The sequence below is a fragment of the Maylandia zebra genome, linkage group LG3, assembly GCF_041146795.1.
Source record: "Maylandia zebra isolate NMK-2024a linkage group LG3, Mzebra_GT3a, whole genome shotgun sequence".
NCBI classification, from domain to species: Eukaryota; Metazoa; Chordata; class Actinopteri; order Cichliformes; family Cichlidae; genus Maylandia; species Maylandia zebra.
In genome coordinates, this window is record NC_135169.1 from 18844330 (window position 1) to 18867341 (window position 23012).

A 23012-nucleotide genomic window follows, 5' to 3' on the forward strand; every position below is an offset into this window, starting at 1 on the left:
GTCACTGGCCCTAGATCTTGTCCCATTTCTGGCCTACTCTGTGAACTCTTCATTTATGTTTTGACTTGTGTGCGCCCCCTTTGTCTTTTGTCCTTGTCTTTTTCCAACTCGCACACTCACACTTGGATAACATTTTAATCAGTGGGTTAACTTTTGGTAGGTAGAAAAGAAACAGAAGATGACACTGGACTGGAGATAGATAAAGCAGCAGTGGGATGGACTTCTCCATCTCCATATTTTGGTACCCCACAAAGAATGTGACGTTGAACAACATCCCAGCAGCAACAGGTTTGGTCCCAAGAACTACACACTTTGCCAAGAGTACTGCTGCTGATGTTGAAACTCAGAAACCAGTCTTACTTGTTATCATCTATCGTGCACCTGGGCCTTACAGAGTTTCTCTCTGATTTCTCAGACTTTATATCTGATTTAGTTCTCAGCTCAGATAAAATAATTATTGTGGGTGATTTTAACATCCATGTAGATGCTAAAAATGACAGCCTCAGCATGGCATTTAATCTGTTAATCATTTTCAGCTCTGCTCCACCAGCTCCCCCTGGTGGTTGGGGAACATACTGCCGGTTGGGCACAGTAATAACAGGAACTATTTATACTGTTTGTACGGTGCATAAAACAGTTACATATTTACGTAAACGTATTTATTTGTATAAAAACTGAATTAAGCTGGACAGACTGTGGTTAGTTTGTAATAAAAATACACATTTGGCCTAAATTCACTGCTCTTGTATTGAAGTTTGTGTCACAGTGGGAGACAGGTCACATATTGGCCTTAACACTTATATGACTGGGTAGCATTAGCAATTTACAGCCAGCAGATTCTTTTGTTTGTTTGTTTGTTTGTTTTCTTTCCCTCAAAAAACGGATGGTGTGATAAAACGTTTTTTCAAGCCTTTACTTGGTATTTACTACAAAATATGTGTTGTTTTAATTGTTTGTTAATTTTCCCCAATTTCTTATTTTGTTTGAATTCACTGTTTTGCTTTTGTCTGTAGAAACACTTTGCGTTTTCTACCTCCACATAGTAATAGTTACGCAAACCAAACAAGAAATGCAACAAGACATTTGTAATCTCTTTGTAAACCGGTGATTCATTGTTGTGACATCCCAGGTTCAAGGTACAAGGTTCTTTATTTGTCACATGCATAGTTATACAAGTATAACACACAGTGAAATGTAGCCGGACACGCTCCTCGATATGTGCAAAAATTTGGGGGGGGGGGGGGTGTAGAGGAAGAACATTATATATATATATATATATATATATATATATATATATATATATATATATATATATATATATATATATAGTATAGTATATACACTGGGTGAATGTGCAGCAGCTCCTGTATAGAAAATTCTGAGGATCTTTGGAGAGACCCTGAACTTCCTCAGTTGTCGTAGGTGATACAGGCGCTGCCTAGCCTTTTTGGTCTGGAAAATCCCTCCTTTTGATATATACTTATATATACATGTACTTTTTTTTTCTTTTTTTACTGTTTTATTATAATCATTCGTTGTCAGGTGACATTTAACAACAATTCACTCTGTCATGACAAAGATGTTTTTCTGAAAACAAAAATCACATGACAAATCGCTGACCGCAATTTAAAAAAAAAAAAGAAAAGAAAATTCTAGAACTGTAAACAAATATTGCCAAGGAAACACCAAGCATACCAGTTAACCCGGAAAAGCGTATTGGCTATGTCATTTTAAGCCAATCAACACAGAGAGGGGTGGAGTTTAGATCCGCCCATATTTCCAAAACACACTGAGAGTATTTGAGCAACCGGCGGAGAGAAAATGTGTCAGAGAGAATATTCGGGAGCAGGAGGCAGAAACACAGTCGAGAGGAGCCTTCATTCGTTCATTCAGACTGTGTACTTTATCCACCATGTCTGTGTACAACTCGTTCTTTGAGGACTCTTCGTTCCTGTGGACTTCTATCCTGTGCTCGGCTTTCAGCGTGTGGACTCTGGTTCAGGGTAAGCGGATATTTTAAACGTTACTCTGAGCTGCAGTTTAATAACATTTTATGAATCAAATCAGCCAAATTAACTATTATCAATTTTCCTTTGCCGTGTGGCAGGGCTGTGCAGAGAGGTTTAAAGGGGCGGGTGCTCAAAGTTAAAAAGGGGCACATTGAACCAGGCTGAATAACAACAACACACATTCATCAAGAATCTAATATGGGCAACAAGGCAAAGCAAACGTAGCCGATGCTTTACCTGATGGGTACAATGTTGCTGCTGATAGTGCTGGAGGGCAGGGCTGTGTTGATCTGAGACTGTAGACATTAAAAAGTCCATAGGAGAGATGGTAGCTGATTAAACAAGTCTCATGAGATAATAACAAAATGCAAAGATTGGTGACAGCGCTTGGAACCATAAGGCAACAAAAAACTGTGAGAAATAATTTAGGCTCTACCTGTGATTCACTCTTTGCTTCTCTTCTTCCTTCCATCCCATCATTTCATATATCACTCTCCACTTGCTGTCTATGTGAGAACAAGGCACAACTTGCTATTGCAATAAACTATAATCTAATTATCCACACCTAACAACTCCAGCACTTAATCTATAATAAAATGATGACAGAAAAATATTATAGCCCTGCCTTTAGTAGCCTCACACAGCTCCTACTGTTTCCTCCTCATGTCCTTACCAGCCATGTCTGCACAATGTTATATCCTGAGTAATATTTTTTTTTAAAAATCCATCTAAATAAAACAAACACATGCACGCACACACAGTGACATTTTAGACCTTCTTCAGAATACTGTATATACTATGGGCATCATGGTGCTGATCCAGAATCCTTACATTGTTATTTATTACTAGAGCTACAATAATAAAGCAAAGAGGAGGGGGAAGTAATAAATATGAAATAATGTCATTATGATGATTCCATTTGTTTCACTATCCACTCTGTGCAGGGCAAAGCTTATTACATGTTTAAACTGTAGATACAATCATTTTACTGCTGTAAAATCCAAATTTTGTCTTATTTAAAATATAAATCTAATATAATCTGCTTCTTAATGTATGTTCTTTAAAATACAGCGTGTGTTTTTAATATATTATAATTATAATAATGCATAATTATGTGGGCATGCATATTAGATCGTTTTTAGTGAAATATAATCCCTCCAGAAAGGCAGGAAAAGCCCGGAAACTTACTTTAAAACTAAATATGTTCCCTAAAACGGTGACAGAGCTACAGACCCATGACAGCCTTACACAGGTAGCCAGCAGCTGTGACCAGCACTACATGTGCAGTTAATAAAAGGACAGGTAATGTTTGTCGCGCTGTTGCACACACAGCACGCTCGTTTGTTTCAGTTCGTCAGTTGCAACAAGACAGCTTACCAACGTGTACGTAATAAGCTAATACTCCTGTGTGCTACACACTACAGTGTACGCTGTACACCTTCTTACTGGTTTTGTCGCATCAGTCTGTGTCTCTGAGTTAACTTGTGTTTCTCCTACAGCTCCGGACCGCTAAAAATGCGCGTGCTCTTTGTGAGCTCGTTCCCGGTGTTGTGCCAAAAAGTGATTGTCTGCCAGAAACTGATTGCCGTCCGCGGGAGCGCGCGCAGCTGCTTAAAGCTGCAGCGCCCGGATTACTTGCGTTGCCAGCTACTTCCGTGCAACTGATATAACGTGGGGGGGAAAAACCCAAACACATTTATGCCTTTGTTATTAGGCAAAGGTATGCATTTATGGAGCTTTAACGTTTCTTGTAACCGAATTATGACGCTTATCAGAAGGTTGCTTTCAGTGTGTATCGCATTCACGAATGACTACACGCATCACGATGGAATAATTAATGCCCACAGGTTTAGTATGTCTACTCTCGTTGTTCATATTTGTTATAAGACTGTCGAATAGTAGTTAAAACAATAAAGACCTATTGTGCCAGTATCACCATGACTCTTTCTTGTTTGTGCAGAATAACGACTGAGAACATGGCATTGTAGCGCTACCAAAAAGTGATTGTGGCCTATAACTTGTCACTGAAACAATATTTCGGCTTCAAACTTGTTGGGTATCATCCAAAAGGATGATATGTGGCACATCATATCCCAAACAGTCTCTAAGAAATCCTGAATAACTTTTAAAGGATCATTAATACCCATAATATGCCATTTTAAGCCTGCCAAAAAGTGATTGCCGCCTATATCTTGTCACTGAAACAATGTTTCTGCTTATGCTTGTTTATGCAATGTTTCAGGATGCTTATCAAAATGCTTATGAACTTGCAAATTAAAAACATGATGCATTTAAGGTAACCTTTTTTCATTTTTATTTAAGAGGCGAATTTGTTCTAGTGTGCGATGGCCGAACCTGTTGCTTTTCGTGGAGATAATTTCTCCTGCATTAAGGGACATCCCTTCACATGGCACAGAGGAGGCTGGAGTGCAGAGAAACTGGTAGAGATGCAGTTATACAGTCTACCTGGGCCCCACCAACTATCAGCTAAAGAGAATAAATACATTCAGTTGCTGCACATTTGGCAGACTAACATTTTCAGATTAATTAAACAATAAAATATTTTTTTTTACAACATTACATGTAAACAGTCAAATGGAAGTTTTCTAAAGTTATTTAATGATATTTATATTATGGAAGCAGATTTTTGACATTTTACCTTTTTCCCGTTTTCAGATATAATAAACACGCACAAAACAAAAGCAAACGGCCAGAACACAAAGCTGGAAAACCCACCCGATTGACAAAAATCAACTCAAAATACTCCCACACAACAGAACCTCCTCTATTCCTCGCTGGCTCAAAATCTCTCAGTAGAATGATCAGTGGTTCGCTATCTGTCACCATCAAAACACCACAAATCCCACGAATGATTCGCTTCCTTATAAACCATTGAATCAGATACCGAAGCAGTTAGGTTCTAAATGAAGCTTCGGACGTCACTGATCACGTGACTCTGGCCAAGCGAATCAAGCTTCGATACAGTGCTTCTGAAGCAGTGTGTTGATTTTTTTGACACACGCACCGGAGCTTCAGCTTCAAGCAGGCCATCACTATTATTAAGCTTTTAATGAAATTTTCAGATTGTCTCTGTCAGGGACCCTGGGTCTGACCCAGGCCGCTAAATTTGGACACAGGTATGAAACCGGACGCTGCTTCTTCTTCTTCTTTGGGATTTAAAAGCTGGCATGCAGTGCTGCCCTCTTCTGTTTCAGTTGGTTATTACACTCTTAAATCCTACTACTTATTCCTGTGTCTTTCAGGATTTTACAAAGCTTCAAATGACAAATTAAATTAGTTGTCGACATTTTTAATAGTCGACTAATTGTGGCAGCCCTATTGGTGAATATGTTTTTTTGCACTACAGTGTTTAAATATATGTTATATTCTAAACTATGCAATATATTTAACCTTGTTAATATAAAGTAATTAAATTAGTTGATCCTTTATGTTTCTGTGAGACTGAAGGAGACAAACTTTGAAGTCACTGATGCTTGAAATACTTCCCATGGGTGGTGCAGCAGATACTGGACAGCACATAAAATGTTCTGAGAACTTCAGGGGTCTCATCAAACAGCATAACTGCAGATCAGCCAGTAGATGGCAGCAATCTCCTAAATCAAGACCTGCTTCCACCAACTTTGATTTTTATTATGATTTCTAAATGGTTTATATTTTGTGCTGTAGATTGTTTTATGGTAACAGTGTATTCATAACAAAGTGAAGAGATGTTCATGCTGTCTGTATTATTTCATTTTTTTATTTTATTTATTATTTAAGTTTTTTTTTTCTTCACGTTTCACATCAGCTGCTGATTACTGACAGACATCCAGCTGTTCTGTCACATCTGTTTACTGAATGAACTTCAGCTTCTGATGAGAATGGGCAAGGATTTCAGTCTCTAGATGTGCAAAGCTGGTAGAGACATACCCCAAAAGACTGGCAGCTGTAATTGCAGCAAAAGGTGGTTCTTCAAAGTATTGACTCAGGGGGCTGAATAATTATGCACACCCCACTTTGCAGTTATTTATTTGTAAAAAATGTTTGGAATCATGTATGATTTTTGTTCCACTTCTCACGTGTGCACCACTTTGTGTTGGTCTTTCATGTGGAATTCCAATAAAATTGATTCATGTTTGTGGCTGTAATGTGACAAAATGTGGAAAAGTTAAAGGGGGCCGAATACTTTTGCAAGCCACTGTAGGCTTTCTTGACTTGACTTGACTTCCTTACAGGCAGACCTCAGTCAGTCAGAGTTGGTACAATGACATCAGGTACAAAGATAGTGAGCACAGTGACTCCCCAAGGCTGTGTGCTCAGTCCACTCTTGTACACGCTCTTCACCAGGATCCCCAATTATACATCAGCGGGATTCTGGTGGAGAGGGTGAAGACCTTCAATATATTTACAGAAGACCAATTATGAGCTATTGAGCCATCGGCCCCCGGGGGCCAACCCCCTGAACTTATAATAGCGTATAATGAACTGTTCCTTGAGCTCCTGTCTTGTTGGTGGACATTTGGTTTTGGACTGTTCCCTGTGCTCCTGTGCCCTTGATGGATATTTTGTTTTGGACCCTGGACCCCAAAGGTTTAATATGAAGTTTATTACACAAAGATGTTTTAGTGCTTTAGTGCATTGAGTTTTTAAGACTACAAAGCTCTTTATCTGAATGCCAACGAGATGTGGAGTCACCGCCGTCTTCCACCCAGGAACAGCTGAACTGTGAACTTTTGTGCTGTCGCTCCCACGTCGACCTTCTGATCTCTATGGACACTGCCTCCTTGGACTCCAGCATTTTTTTGTTTTGAACTGTTTTTGTATATTTCTGGACTCAGTTTTGGAAAGCTGTTGGCTTTCAGCCCTGATCGTGTCCGTGCCGTCGGGTGAGAAAGGCGACATCTCACTGATTCTGATGTTTTGGCAGGTCCGCGCTTTGTGTTTATGCCCTTTTTGCACTGATTCTATCATGAACTAGCTCTGTGCAGGCAGACAAGGACCCAAATGCAAAACTCATGAGCATGAGTCCAAAACTGAGAAGAAGGTCGACGCGGGAGCGACAGCACAAAAGTTCACTGAACTTTTGTTCAGTGAACTGCAGTTTCAGACACTCCTACAGCATATGACAGTTTTTTGTTTTTGTTTTTTTTAATAAGTTTTTTTTTAAACACGTGTTTTCAAAATTGGAGTTCAAGTTATTTTTACTTCCAACAGTGTTAACATACTACACAGGTCATGAACAAGATTTTTTTTAATTTTCATTGTAAGTGGGCTAAAGCAGTTAATTAAAAGTAGTCTAACATAAATGTAAATGCTGTAATTTGATTATTTCAATAAACCGTGCAACCTGGATGGATTTGATGCTGGCGTGACCACAGTGCACACGTCTGCTGTTGCTCACAGTGGTCCTAGGGACCGCTCAGGGAGTTTGTGTATTCGCTCAGATACATGAAAAATTAGAGGGAACATTACCTGGGTTCCCTCTTTACTCTGGCAACTGGTACAAAGATAACAGCGCACAGTCGTCATCAACAGTGTGTGATACAACTGCACATTCAATTCTCCATCTTGGGATTATTTTCTTTTGCTGAGGCATGCACTGTGCAGCGATTTGGGACCTGGAGTAACAATGGAGTTGCGGTATTTGTCCACATCAATTTTGAGGAAATTCATTAAGCTGTTTTCTAACTCTCTTAGACTATACTACACGCTACTATGTCACTGGTGATTACAACACAGCTTCAGTTATTCTGTTTCATGACACGGGGCACAAACCCAGTACACCTCAGTCCCAGAGCCACAAACAGGAGGTGTGGGACTTTAGCAACTGGATAAACCAAAAGAGATCTCGGAATGTTTTTGTTGTGTCCTCATGGCGACCAATGACACGCCCCAAAATTACGCATGACGTCTTAATAAGATCGTCTCCCTGACAGCCACTCAGCAGTCGCGTTTAGGAGCGGAGGAAGTCCGAGTCGCCCCGTCAGTCTCTGCTAGTGATTGGCAGATGAAGCTTCATGAAGCACTGAAGCTTTTCATCCAATTGGTTCACCCCAGTGCAAAGCTTCTTGAAGCTTCATTTGCTCTAGCAGGACACCTACTGGACGTAAAAATATTAGTTGGCATGAATTTGAAGAGTGTGGCCTTTTGCACACAGCCTGTAAATGTCAACAACAAAAGGAGTGTGTAAAACATGTATATTGTAGTGATGGCAGTATACTGTGTATATTTATACTGGCAGTATGGAAAATGATCATTTACTGTGAGGTGAGGTGTGGTTGGGTGTGGACAGTGGTTGTGCTTTTGTAACGTTGAGGTATGGACAGCTACACACTGAGGCCTCAGTCCTGCCTGTTCACATTTTATTCTGTAAAAACTAAATTTTCACTGCTTTTATGACCTTTTAGTGGGGAGAACATAGCTAAGATTTAATGATTTAACAAATCTTTTGAATCCTTTGTCCTCCACAATGCTAAATGGCTGGGAGTCCTCCATCACCATGCTGACCAGGTCTTCATCTATTTGAGATTGTTCTCCTGAGGAAAGACAATAAAGACAAAGCACAAATATAAATATCACACACGTAACTTATTACAGTTGTATAATATTGTTATATCATTTAGTAACATTACAGCATGCTATATTATCATTTCATTTGATGGCTCACCTGGTCTTGCTCCACAATCGGTGTTCCCCTTATTCTCATGCAAAGCTCTGTAGTGCCTAAGCATGGATGAGGTGTTGTTGTTATATCCCAGCTCCCTGGCACATAGCAAACACTTCACCTTGTACAAAAGTCAAGACAGCTTAACACAAATTGTATTGCACCATCAGTATCATGAAAATACATCTTCTGTAGAAATTTACATACCTTGTTGGGAGGAATAAGATCAAAATGTTCCCACACAGGGGAGGACATCCTCCTCTTCTTAGCTGGCTCCATTCTCTCCTGACTTTCTCTCTTCACTCTCATAAACCTCCAAACGGTCTCCAAACTCTCACTAACCGCAACTCTCCATCAAACACCCACATTTTTGAATGAAGTCTGAGGGGTCAGACTTTTCTGTCCTAGAGATAAATATCTATACAGACGTCACTGGATTCAACTGAATTCCAACCATTTGTTTAAGCTTTTCCCACTAATGTGCTGTTTATCAGAGATGAAGACGTCAGCTGCTCCTGCAAACACAGTTGGTAAAATCTTCTCTGCTGGAAAACCGTGATGATGTTTCCAGGTAACAGAGGTTCAGTCAGTTTCTTACACAGAATTTCATTTAGAAAAGAAAAACTTAGTTTTTTTTAATCCAGCAACATTTGATTTTTGTCTGATTTTGCCAGATTTGACCACACTTTCCTGTTCAGAATAAATAAAAACAGATTTATGATGGTTTGTGGGGATTTCTAAAGCATGTTCCTGTAAATTATCTCTGCATGCTGCTCACTGTGTTGTATTTTTCTGATTTCAGTTTAGTTTTCAATCGTTTTAGAGATTTTTAGGTGTTGCTCAGGATTCCCCTCACTCTTGAACTTAGTAGATTTCTGTTGGTTGTTGGTGTTGTTGCTCGCAGCCACCAGCTAACATTAGTAGTTGGTCAGTATCGTAGCGGCTGACATGCTGCTGAACATGCAGCATGTCTGTGTGTTGAGATGTAACAGTTATATTTTTGTCTGCAGCCTGAATGTGAAAATGAAGAAGAAGATCTGGATCATGGATTTCATGCCTTTCCTTGTGGTCCCACTGTGGACTTCAATTCTTCACTTGGATTTTGTTAAAGGTAAATAACGTTTCTATTACGTTCTAGTTCATTGGATTAGCACAGACTCTGTGTTTACCTTATTTACTGTATTTCCATGAATGTTAGCACACATTTCAATAAACCACTGCATCCATTTCACATTTTCCTACAAAGAATTGAAAGCAATAAAATGCAGCTCAATACTTCCACAGCTTTGTATTCACAAGCTGCACGGTTTATTTCGCAGACCAAATTTAATGCTGGGATATTTTAATGTAGTCCTTGCTACTGTCTTGCTTAACATAAGCATTCCTACCAGGTCATGAGTATTTGGTCTTATTTGGAACAAGTTCTGAATGTTGTGGGACAAAGATTTATTTGCTGCTTTGTACATTGTGCAGTTCTGACGTCAACCAAGTCTTTAAATTTAAGAATATTACATTTGAGGAAAAGTGGATTTGCTGGTTCTCTTGAAGTGGTTTTACTTATTATCCTTATTGCTCTTCTTTGCAGAATGTATGTGTTTCCCCACACTTACACAATATATAATTCAAGGAAGTCTAATGGGACAATACTGTGTGTGTGTGTATGTGTGTGCGTGCGTGTGTACATGTGTGTGTATATGTATTTATGTATATATATATATTTATTTTCTATTGGTCAAATATGTGGGATTCCCAAATATTATCAATTTTGTTTGTACTCAGTTTCAATGTTGATTTATTATAGTCAAACCAAGTTTGTATCCTCAGCAAACAATAAGATTTTCAATTAGTTTGAAATTTCACATATATGTCAGTAATGTACAATATGGACAGGAGCATGTCAGGAAAAAAAAGTTCTGATGTTGTATAAAGTTGTGAGTGTGTCTGCTCCTCTCTGTCTCCTCAACAGGATCATTTGTAGTGGATGTGACACAGAGCTCCTATCAGGCAGAGGAGAACCACAACATCACACTGGAGTGGACGTTCACCACCAAACCAGACACGTCCCTCTCATCACTGAAGGTCTTCTGTATCCTGAATAATGGCCATAAATCCTGGACTTTTTATCATCTTTTTGATGGTGTCGAGTTCTCAGAGGATCAGGACAAAAAGTTTTCAGGACGAGTCCAGAGTGACAAAGACGGCCTCAGAGAAGGACGAATCAGACTCCAGCTGTCCAGACTCAGGACTGAGGACTCGGGTCTGTACCTGTGTGAGGTGGACACAGGTTATGGTCGCGGCTACAACAGCTGCAGACTCACCGTCTCTGGTAAGACAATTCACTTATACACATGTGATCAATGAACTTGAGATAAGAATGTATATGTAAATGTTACACCAAATAAACAGAAGATTATTGGTTTCGTTTTACAGCTGTACCAGGGGTTATATTTCTTTGTTCTTTGTGTACATTGACTCGTTATCATGTGCTCGAATCTGATGGTAATTAGTGTGAATGCTTTATTATCTTTATTATTATTATTATTATTATTATATATTTTTTAAATGGTTTCTTTGAACTCTACGGCGTTTGTCTTTTTTTTTTTTTTTTTTTTTGGCCTGTCCCATTTGGTTCTTTAGCCGTCAGAATTGTTGTCTGAAGACCAACAAGGATACCCAATGGATTTACTTTGCCAAATGGATCATCGTGGCATTGCCGTATTGGTCCATTTGATCGATCTTTGTTTTTATTATTTATTATATTTTATTTTCAGATGTTACAGACGGGACAGACATGAGTGAGGGATAGGAAAGGGAGAAAGAAAGAGGAAGGAAAGGAAAAACAGAAGGGGAGAGGGACAGTGAGAAAGGGGGGGAGAAAAAAAATAAAAATCTCCTGGATCCTGGATGGAACAACTGTACTTCACTGGCTTCAGTCAGATTCCTGTCGTTTCAAGGTATTCGTAGGAGCCAGAATCTCAGAAATTCAAAACCTCACAAACAGCCAAGACTGGAGATACATCAATTCAGCCACAAATCCTGCTGATGATGTTACGAGAGGTAAATCCCTGAAAGAGTTCCTTAGCCCAAACAGGTGGACCGAGGGTCCCTCGTTTCTGCATGCACCTTCGAATAACTGGCCCACAGTTACAGATCTCCATCCGGATGATGATCAGACTGAGTTAAAGAAAGCCTACTTCTTTGGTATTGTCAGTATACCCTCCCATACATACACACCCAGCTTCAGAACCTATCAAGAGCTATTGGATTTCACGGCTCGTTCACTCTCCAACCAAAAGGGTAACATTCCTTCTGCAGCAGAACAAGAAATCCTTCGTCAGGCACAACTGGACAGTTTCGGTGAAGATTTGGCCCATTTGCAGTCAGACAAACCCCTTTCATCCGACAGCCGTCTATTGTGTTTGTCACCAGTGCTGTGCAAGAATTCTGAACTTATCCATGTAGGAGGCCAATTACGGCAAAGCCCAGACTTGGAATTGAATGTCATTCACCCAATAGTACTTGATCCTGCTCATCCAGTGACCAAACTGATCATACAAAAATTATAATGACAAACTGCATCATGCTGGTTCAGAAAGACTTTTTGCTGAACTACGTCGGAAATTCTGGATTCTCAGAGGAAGGGAAGCAGTACGCAGGCATCAGTATAGCTGCGCTGCATGTCAGAAATGGAGAGCACAGCCCATCATTCCAAAAATGTTAGACTTGCCTGCTGCTCGTCTTAGGTTATTCAAACCACCTTTCTACTCCACAGGAATAGACTGCTTTGGACCATACAAGGTCAAGACCGGCCGCAGATCGGAGAAAAGGTGGGGAATAATATTCAAATGTCTCACCACTCGGTGCATACATCTTGACCTCCTAAACAGCATGGATACCGACTCATTCCTCATGGCCCTCCAACGATTCATTTCTCGACGAGGAACACCCCTGGAAATCATATGTGATCAAGGAACTAACTTCAAAGGAGGAGATAAGGAACTATGGGCAGCCTTTAACAACCTTGCTCCGACTCTACAGCCGGTCCTGATGACTAAAAGAATCCATTTCAAATTCAATCCCCCGCATGCACCCCATTTCGGTGGAGCCTGGGAGAGGGAGATACGTTCTGTGAAGAATGCTCTGAAGAGAACCATTGGTGCCCAAATGTTCACTGAAGAGGTCTTAAGAACAGTCCTAATTGAGGTTGAAGGCATTCTTAACTCAAAACCCCTAGGCTATGTATCCTCAGACATTGCGGATATTGACCCCATAACCCCAAACCTTCTCCTTATGGGCCGACATGATTCGTCACTTCCCTTAGTATCCTATTCTGATTCTGACCTCCTAGGTCGACGACGATGGCGACATGCACAAATATTGGCAGATCACTTCTGGCGGCACTTCATAAAAGACTATCTACTATCCCTCCAAAGAAGACCCAAATGGCAGAAGGAGAACCCAGATCTCACATAGAACTCTGTTGTCATGATTATGGATTCACACCTTCCACGTGCCCTTTGGCCTGTAGGGAGAGTGACACGCTTGCTGAAAAGCTCAGATGACCGCATCAGAACTGTGGAGGTCTTAGTACAGGATAAAACCTATATCCGCCCTGTCTCCTGTCTGATCCCCCTGCCCCCGCTTCCTGACGAAGATCGATCCTGACCATATCAACATATTTCTCTCTAGAAAATATGGGGGCGGCTGTTGTAGAGACCCACCCTTTGGCAAATCCCAGCACACCCACTCACTTCACCAGATGCACCTTGTTTAGTTCTCTCACCTTTGATTGGGTGTGGTGCTTGTCCTCGATTGCACTCACCTGTCACACATTATATGTCACACATTATATAAGGACTGCATTCACTTTTGGCTCACTCTTTCTTCACTTCCACACGGGGCGGCAGCTGAGCTGTGGCAGTCCATGTGTGTCTTTGTTTCCTTCCTTCTTTGCCTTATTTATTTGAGAATAAAAGGAGAACCCTGAGAATAATTCTGAATTAGATGGCTGCTTATTCTTATTCTAACCGGATGAGCCCATGATGCTGATTGCTTAAGCCCTGAACCCTCCTTCCTTCAAAACAATTATCACCAGATGTTTCGGGTGAAACCGCTGTGAGACCTTGCCTCATCCTATCATGTGATCCATTGAAATCGACTGGTGCAAGATGTGAGTGGGCGTTAAGGTGTCTGGGGAGGATCTCAAAACTGGATTATAGATGGCAGACAGTTGGTGTCGTAAACCACCGCCTCTGTTCAAAGACAGTCGCTCACAGTGGACATAGATGGCGTCTTTCACTCCTCTTTCAAACCATCTGTCCTCTCTGTCCAATATGTGAACATGGATGACTGACAACTTACACAGACATAATGAACATTTAAATAAAGCTCAATCCAAGTATAATCCAATGAAAGTGATACATTAATGAAATTAAAATATTTACTGTTTAAAAGGCAGATTTAATCTCATTACAAAGTTACAGGCAACAGTTCATCCTTGGGGGTGGGACATAAATATTAGATGGTAATCCAACCAAGACGATGAGATATTTCAGTCCAACAGAAATCAGCATTCTCTCTTTATAAAAAAAAAAATCACATATTTAAAAAAAAAACCAAATTGCATGTTACATAACAAAAATAACATGACTTTGTTTATTCCCCGAATCCAAACGTTCCTTACATAAACGCTTGAGTTGAAGACAGTAGGAATGGTTTTGGTTCTTCGAAGAGGTCTTCTCCAGGTCTAAATACTGACAGGAAGTCGCAGGTATTTCAGCTTCGAGGTGGTCCTGTGAGTCGCTGAGCCACCCTACCAACATGGTTTATTAAGAGCCAAAGTGCCACAGTGTGACCAGGATGTTCCAGGTGTTTCAAATAAGAGTTAAAGCATCTGCATGAACATAAAACGGGAAAAATAATTCTGGCAGCCTTTAACGCAAGGGCTTGAGACTACGATAATCTGGATGGCTGAAAACCTTCACAGATATGTCACTACTTCATTTAAACTGAAGGATTAAACAGTTCTTTTTACCAAATATACTGAGGAGTAGTTGTTTCGTTTAATTTGGTCCCAGAAACACTTCTGCGGTAACAGCACAAAGACTCATGGGGCTGTTAATGATCTTCAGGTCTTCACGGTGTAACTCTACAGGGGTCTGTGGGAATTCGGGAGGTTTAATTTTCCATATTTCCAGGTGAGGTTCTGGTGATTGGGTCAAATCTTCCAATCATCGCTGCTCCGGGTGATGATGTCATCCTGCCGTGTCACCTGGAGCCCATGTTCGATGTCCAGGGTATGACGGTGGAGTGGTCCAAACCCGACCTGAAGCCCAACCCGTCGGACCGTCTGAGCCGAGTGGAGTATGTTCACCTGTACAGGGACAGGCAGGAGGTTCCCGACATGAAGATGGCCTCGTACTTCAGGAGGACGGAGCTGTTCATGGACGACATGAAACACGGGAACATTTCACTGAAGATCCTGAACGTGTCGGAGGAAGACAACGGCAGATACAGATGTTTCATCCCCAAGCTGCGGAGCAGATTGAAAGCTGCTGTTGTTGAACTTGTAGTCGGTCAGAAGATTTGTTCAATCCAAACTGAACTTTCAGACTTGGAATCATGCTTTGTGTATTATTTTAACTCATTTCCAAACTTTCAGTCTCATTTTATCAGCTTATTATAACTCTAGTGTTTATGGTCTTTTTAGATCCAAATTTTGCTAAAACCTCCACGACGGAGACGCCATTGCACTTCCAAACTCCAGATCCTCAGGACGCGACTCCAGCAAACGGTGAGAAGTCAAATTTTCTCTGTCACTTGTGTTTGGGTGACATTTTTTTGTCCATTTGTGGTAACCTTGTTTATTTCTCGTCTACGTCAGCAGGTCGATCCAGGGTCTCTGTGGTCGCCGTTGTCATCACCTTCATGTCGGTTCTGGTTGTCGTCGCTTTTTCTGCGTGTTTCTCTCGCTGCCTTCATCAGAAATTAAATGTAAGTAAGAAACAAATAAAACACAAACATGTTGTTGCTTCCTGTTAGACTGACTCATTATTCAATTTCTTTCAACAGAAGCTTTCAGAAGGCAAAACGACCCAAAGCCAAGTATAACTATTCCAGGTGCCTTGCGAACGTTGGTGTTAATGGAGCCGAGACCATTTGAGATTTATCTTTCCTGGATCTTCACAGTCAAGTGGGAAATTTAAACCAGCAGCCACTGGCAGACACTCGGGCCAAGCAGCACTGAGGTCATCATAAAGGCAGTGGATTTTATTTATCGAGCTCATTTTCAAAGAAAAAGAACATTTAAGGACTTTCTAGTCCCTTTAATGCAAGACTGAAGAAAACCTCCTCTGCTCAAGATGTAGAAGGATGAAGATCATATTTATTTTTATGGATTTGTATTAACTTGAAGACTTAAAATTCTAACTTATTAAAGTTTTACACCTTACTGGTTAAGGACAAAGTAATTCTTCCTAAAAGCTACTAGTGATGGACAAATTAAAAGAGGAAGTCCTCCCTGAAATCGATTTGCTGCTTTATTTAGAAAGTTTTATTGGACATTTCCAGCTCAGTGTGTTGGAAAAAGATTTTTCTATCAGTGTGGATCTTGGAGATGCAGAAGATTGTAAAAACATCAACAGGATTTGATGTAACCATAAAGTTTGGAAACCACATTCAGGACTTTTTGTTTCTTCATGTTTACCAAATCAGTTTAATGCAAGTCTGAATCAAAACAGGTCGGTTATCGTGACACTGATGTGGAGAAAGTGTTTACTTACAAAGGCTGTCCTGGATGACATCATGTAACTGATTTTCACACAAGACTTTGTTTTTAAACTAATTTATTAAATTTAGCTTGAAATTGGCTGGTGGGCAGATCTCTACGACAGAGTCAATGCATTTCTTAAGCTGATACAGAGCTCCGGTTTATGTAAGGAAAACTAGAAGTGTCTATATTTTTTCATTTTAAGTTACAAAATAAAGATACAAACAGATTCTGATTTAAATTTTTGTTGCAGTTATCAGTGATAATTTCGTCATGTACATTTGATCTACCTCTGGTAAACGACACAGCTAGCTCCCATTCTCCTTGTTTCTCATGGAAATGCAACAAAATATCAGCGCTTATAGAAGAGTAGAGCAGACATGTTGTGATTAAAGTTGTGTGTCTTTGTGTTCTTTGTGCATCTGTTCTGTTGTGTACAGATGGATACTGGGACTGTTCACAGTTTTGAAGATTTTATATAAAGTTCATTCTCGGATGGATTTAAATAAAGTTATTTTTTATATGAATACAGTGACTGTGTGTGTGTACTCATATTCAATTCTCTGTGAATATCTATTTTAAAATCATTGGTCTCACACGTGCTTTTTTACACCATTTGAAGCAGAACCATCATCTGAAGCTTTGTTTTTTGGTATTTACATGTCCTGTACAGTTTCTCGCTCTGTGGCGAGCTAGTTTTCCTCGCTTTGCATGCAGTTTAAAGACAATCTGTGACCCTCCCTGCTTCCCTCACAGCCTCTATGGGGAAAACACTCATATTACTAATAAGACTTACAGTAAAATATGATTGCTCACAAGAGTGACACAACTCCTGTTTTTCCCATGCATTATAATTTTACTAAACTTTAGGCAACATTACAGAATAATGGATGAGAAAATGTGCGAGGGAGGATTAATGCTTGGGCGAGACAGTCTGGGAAGAATAGTTTCTTGTTTCACGTGGGTTTTTATTCCACATGACTCATTATTTTAAGATCTTTAGCTGATAATGTTTAGCACCTTCAGGCGAGTGTTGTTGTGATTTGGTGCTATATAAAAAACATTGAACTGAACTGAACTGAGAAAATAATGAACTCAGTGTTTTACACTCATCTCCCTCAGTCATAATGTGACTCATATATTAGTTCAAATGGAACAGTAAGAATTTACTTTCATAAATTCAACCTCAAATTTAGCTTGGATCTAGCCTGGAGCTGTGGTCGGCTTCCCAAAAGAGAGTAAGCCTCCTGGCACTTCACAGAGTTTTATATGAGAATGTTCATCTTTCTATCCAGTTAAATCTTGTGGGGCGAAGCTTGTTTTGCAGGCCCTGAGCTACGAGGTGGCCATGACGGATATCAGGCGCCAGTTTTCGTGTCTACAGCTGGCCCTGAACATTCCTTGATATATCTGAAGGTTTCTAATTATTCAATCAGTAAGAAGCTGAAGATTCTTTTAATCCCAAAGAAAAATCAAACCCAACTAAACACGCGGTTTTAGAAACACGAGACTAATTAAAAGCCACTCGAGTTATAAAATGAGGAAGAGTCAGACTGTGACAGCTAAAAGATTTACGGCATGAACACTGTGATTGAAACCTCCCCATTCACAGCCTGGATGTTCACATGAGCGGTAAGGAGGGGCTGCATCGTTTATTAGTAGGAGGCAGACCTGACTGCAGCTGTACAGAAGAAGAAGAAGAAGAAGATTTGCTTCTCTCAGCCACAGACTGTCTGAGCTTGCTCTCATCATGTGTGTCTACAAATCGCACTTTGAGGACTCTTTTTTCCCTTTTCCACTCTGGACTTTAATCCTGTGCTCGGCTTTCATCGTCAGGACTCCTGTTCAAGGTAAATAATGATCTTAATTAAACGTTGCACAACAAATAACTTTAAGAAAGATGTCATAACATAATAGCTGTTTGGGCCAGATTGCCAGATTCAGTAGAGCCACTACTTCTTACTGTGGCGTCACTGAAGGTGATGACAGGTAACTTCTGCATTCATGATGAGCAAAGTTTTTCTGTCAAGTTTGGTACTTTTATGGAGGTTTAATGTCAATAAACTTCAAACAATCAAAGATTAAAAACCGATGATCATCTGAAAATGTGTCGTGTCTTTGTGTCCTGATATCTAAGGAATTTACAGCTATCTGTGATAGAGACCTTCTTTCCAACTTAATAGCAACATTTAAAACATACAAAAGTCATAAAAGCACAAAAGTAAGTAATTGTCTTTTTAGAAAGAAAGTTTAGCTTTAGAACATGTGCATTTATGTATTATAAAGGACTCCAAGTATTGAATCTGAAGAAACCAAGAAAACTCCCTCACACATTCAAGCAGAGCTAAAAGCTTCAAAAAATACTGACTAAGATGAATGTGCACGTGTCTCATCTCAGATGAATCTGTAGCTGCTCAGAGATACTCGTTCAGTTTGTTGGCTGGTCTCAGAGATGTGTGTGACTTATTTTCTTCAATATTTCAGTGTCACATCATTTAGGCTCCACATGACTCAACAGTTTAAGTGTGAAGTTTATATTTCTCCCAGAGGCAGCAACTGTCATCAGTTTAAAATAAAAGTTTACGAGGCTGGAACCGCAAACTACTTTTCTACACAGTCATTTAACAGCTAACACTGTGTCTTCAGTCACAGTTGACAGCTGTTATTTAAAAGAGTTAAATGAATGAGTAACATCACAGAGTGTCTGTATTTACTGCACAGACTCCTATAATAACAGGTTATTTGCTGAGGTTAAAATCACACATTAACGAAGGCAGTCCAGTGGTGAGACTCGCTAATGTCAGGATGCTAACATGAGTTGTTCAGCAGTAAAAACAAAAAGGTGACCATAACACAGTTAAACATAATTCATCTTTATGCTCTTTATGAGGCTGCACCTCCCTGAGCCTGGTTCTGTCAGAGGCATCTTCCTGTTAAAATAAAGTTCTTTTTTTTTATTACCAAGTGCTTTTTCTTAGAGGTTCTTTTGATTTCTCCGGATCACTGTAGAGTTTTCACTTTACAGTATAAAGTGGCAGAGCCAACTGTTGTTAGCGTTTATTTCGTCAGTGTGTAACTCTACAGGGGTCTGTGGAGTTCAAGACGTTTAATTTTCCATATTTCCAGGTGAGGTTCTGGTGATTGGTTCAAATCTTCCAATCATCGCCGCTCCGGGTGATGATGTCATCCTGCCGTGTCACCTGGAGCCCATGTTCGATGTCCAGGGTCTGACGGTGGAGTGGTCCAAACCCGACCTGAAGCCCGACCCGTCGGACCGGCTGAGCCGAGTGGAGTACGTTCACCTGTACAGGGACAGGCAGGAGGTCCCCGACATGAAGATGGCCTCGTACTTCAGGAGGACGGAGCTGTTCATGGACGACATGAAACACGGGAACATTTCACTGAAGATCCTGAACGTGTCGGAGGAAGACAACGGCAGATACAGATGTTTCATCCCCAAGCTGCAGAGCGGAGTGAAAGCTGCTGTTGTTGAACTTGTAGTCGGTGAGAAGATTTGTTTTGGTACGTTTTTGTTTTCAACTCATTTCCAAACCTTCATGTGAACAGATCATGACTATATTTTAGATCCAAAGTACGCTAAGACCTCTACGACAGAGAGTCCCGTGTATCCTAGAAACTTCCAAACTCCAGATCCTCGTGAGATGTCTCCAAGAAATAGTGAGATAACAACCCACATTTTCTCTGCATTGTTTTTGTTTGGGTGAGATGTTTTGTGTGGTGACCTTGTTCATTTTTTTTCTTTTTTATATATCAGCAGGTCGGTCCAGGGTCTTTCTGGTTGTCGTAGTTACTGCCTTTGTGTCGGTTGTGGCTGTGACTGCGTATTTCTCTCGCCGTCAAATAAAATGTATATCAGAAACAAACAAACACAAACATGTTGTTGTTTCTTCTGCCATCAGACTGACTTATTATTCAACTTCTTTCAACAGAAGCATCAAGGCGACAAAGTGACCCAAACCAACCATAACAATTCCAGGAGTTCAAAGGAGGGTTGGTGTTAATGGACCTGAGAGCATTGGAGATTTACCTTTTCTGGCTCTGCTGGATCCTGATAGTCAGGTTGGAGGTTCAAACCAGCAGCCACAGGAAGACACTTGGCCCAGCAGCACTGAGACCCATCATAAGGTCACTTCTATAAACGGAGTCTGATTTAAACTTCGACCTCAGGTGAAGACTCAAGTGTTGTATCAGAAAAAACACAGCGTGCAAAATCTGGATATCTAAACAGTAAATATATGAAACAAGCCACATGTAGTTATTCTTTAAATTGGATTCAGATGCAGTGAAGTAGCCAGTCTAAAACCAATGGTTAAATTATTTTCCATTCCTTGTCAGCAACATTATTTCGATCTAACCCTAATGATTGTTTAAAAACCAACATGTACACTGAGCTAATGCCAAGCAGGGGTGAAAATGCCCCAAACTGCAGTTCATCTACTCAAGTCAGCCCTCACAGACTGTCATGTTAAAAGCCAGCAGAAATCCACGTCTTCATAGCCAGCTACAAAAACAGTTTCAATTTCTATGGATGTGTTCATCCTCTATAATTGTACACTAGTTGAATATTTATTGCAACTTTTAACTTTTGAGTTCAAAGGCTCAAAGGAGGATGTGCCAGCAGAGATGTCCAAGCTTCACCTCTTTGTAGTTGTGGTGTGGTTTGTGGCTCAGCTGCAGGGGAGGGGTGGAGCAGTGGGTTCAGGGTGTGGTGATCTGGATGAGAGACTAGAGGCTAGTTTGAATGTGACTCTATCATGTCGTTGCAGTTTTGTTCTTTGGTCCATCTCTTTCACCCTCTTTGTACTTTCTTTTTTCACTTGTAGCTCTCTGTCCAACACTGGAGGACTGCTTGGACTTCATTAGAGACCTGAAGTTCAGTCTGGAGATCAACACTTAGCAGGATAAAGAGCATTATTTATTACTGTCAGGTTTAATGTTCTCATTTATTTAAATTGTACATCTTGCTGGTCAAGGTCACCTTGAATCTTTCAGTAAGCTTCTGAATGACCTCCAGTGGACAAATTTAATCTAGGACCTGGCGTCCACATATGTGAACATCACATTTTGGGTTATTTTGAACAAAATACTCAATTTTTCTTTACAAGGGCCTGATATTCACTTATGAGGACATTATACTGCTACTGTTCTATTGAAATTTTAAATAAATATGCTCGTATGTGGCTCTCATTTTTCTTAGAAACAAAAATCAGGTAAAGAAAAAGTCTGGTAAGTCTTTGTTTTTACATTCATCGGGTCCTAATCAGCCCAAATATCAAAGAGAAATTAAAAATGCATGCTGTGGAAGAGTTCGGGTCTTAGGAGGTTAAGTGGGAAAGTCCTTCATGGTTTTCACTGTGTTGAACTGAAATGAACATGCTGGTTTATTGGTCACAGTTTACTGGATATTTCCAACCCACAGCCTTGGAAAGACATTTTCAGTGGGAACAGTTCAGTCACACATCATGTGGAAGGACTGAAGTAGAAACTGAGTCGAAAAACATGTTGGAGACATTGAAGACTGGAAGGACACCAAAGACCTCTGAAGTACCAAAAACATAATTTATGGAGACTCTATTAATAGATTATACATTGGAATTAAAATTTTAATTAAAAATAGCTCAGTGATCATGAATCTAAATCAAACTTGGTCTCACTACTCCTTTTATTCATGGTTGCCCTCAGACCCACCCTTTAGGGTGTGAACGGCCATGAACTGAAACTTGAAACTGCAGATATTCATTTGACGTTCTGGATCCGCCAACATGTAGACAGTGCAGCTCCATATTTATGCTGTTTGTTGTTTGTGCTGTTTATTTCTGCTGCCTTCTGTGAAACTTAGGCAAAAAAATAAGTATTATATTATTATTTAATTATTGCCACGTTTGTGCTGTTTAATTTATTTCAAAGAATGTTCCTCTTTAATCTCAGAGCTGACTCTTTCTGCTGTTGTTCCAAATTAAAGTTCTTTGTGTTCTTTGTATTTCTGTTCTGTTGTGTATCTTTCATACATGACATTGATAATGCCCACAACCCTAAAAGGCTAGAAAAATGCAGCATGACGAGACTGAGGAACCAAACATTTATCCAGCATAGACAAGAGCACTCAGAGTTATTAGCCTAAAACTTGGCATGTGTAGGTGGGTTGTGCAGTTTATGCCTAAAAAGGAAACGCTCCACACCCAGCCGAGTTGGAAAAAACTGGCCAAGTGGAGGATGAAAGAAGTAGTGGCAGGCCTAAAAAAATATCTACAGCAGACTGAGCTGAAATAGGACCTGAGACGCAACTGTCTGTTGATCCAGCTACTGTTTCCTGAAGCCCTCATCAGATATGGTCTCAGTGGAAAGGTGGCTGTCAAGAAGCCATTAGGTAGGGAAACAGGCTGAAGCATGACAAACTACACAAAAACTGGACAAAAACAGATTCAATACATCTTGTGGAGTGATGACACCAAACTTGAAATGTTTGGTTTAAATCATTGTCAATATGCATGGAGGAGTGTCTGCAGTTATCTGTGAAACACGGTGGAGGCTCTACCATGGTTTGAAACTG

The 23012-nt window shown here is 40.2% G+C and overlaps 2 protein-coding genes across 7 annotated transcripts; both read left to right on the forward strand.

The window, feature by feature from the left end:
• The first annotated feature begins 1913 nt into the window (after nucleotides 1-1913).
• On the forward strand, nucleotides 1914-16968 carry LOC112429741 (uncharacterized). 4 transcript variants are annotated; one of them, XM_024800177.2, is made up of 7 exons: nucleotides 1914-2003; nucleotides 9684-9784; nucleotides 10640-10999; nucleotides 14871-15248; nucleotides 15383-15466; nucleotides 15557-15666; nucleotides 15745-16968. In XM_024800177.2, exons 2-7 carry the CDS (start codon nucleotides 9697-9699, stop codon nucleotides 15781-15783), a joined length of 1059 nt encoding a protein of 352 aa, XP_024655945.2. In that variant the 5' UTR covers nucleotides 1914-2003; nucleotides 9684-9696; the 3' UTR covers nucleotides 15784-16968. The 4 variants fall into 4 exon arrangements, with proteins under 4 accessions (XP_024655945.2, XP_076736560.1, XP_076736554.1 ...); XM_076880445.1 differs by having other exon boundaries at nucleotides 15560-15666; XM_076880442.1 differs by lacking the exons at nucleotides 14871-15248; nucleotides 15383-15466; nucleotides 15557-15666; nucleotides 15745-16968 and adding exons at nucleotides 9168-9244; nucleotides 12446-13673 and having other exon boundaries at nucleotides 1929-2003.
• Nucleotides 16969-18061: 1093 nt separating this feature from the next.
• On the forward strand, nucleotides 18062-22442 carry LOC105940412 (myelin-oligodendrocyte glycoprotein). Of its 3 annotated transcripts, XR_013095713.1 has the most exons (6): nucleotides 18063-18291; nucleotides 19568-19945; nucleotides 20027-20119; nucleotides 20217-20309; nucleotides 20392-20629; nucleotides 21286-22442. XR_013095713.1 is itself a non-coding variant. In XM_004575661.4 (5 exons), coding segments are annotated over exons 1-5 (663 nt in total). In that variant the 5' UTR covers nucleotides 18062-18191; the 3' UTR covers nucleotides 20394-22442. The 3 variants fall into 3 exon arrangements, 2 of the variants coding, with proteins under 2 accessions (XP_004575718.1, XP_076736621.1); XM_004575661.4 differs by having other exon boundaries at nucleotides 18062-18291; nucleotides 20220-20309; nucleotides 20392-22442; XM_076880506.1 differs by having other exon boundaries at nucleotides 20392-22442.
• The last annotated feature ends 570 nt before the right edge of the window (nucleotides 22443-23012 follow it).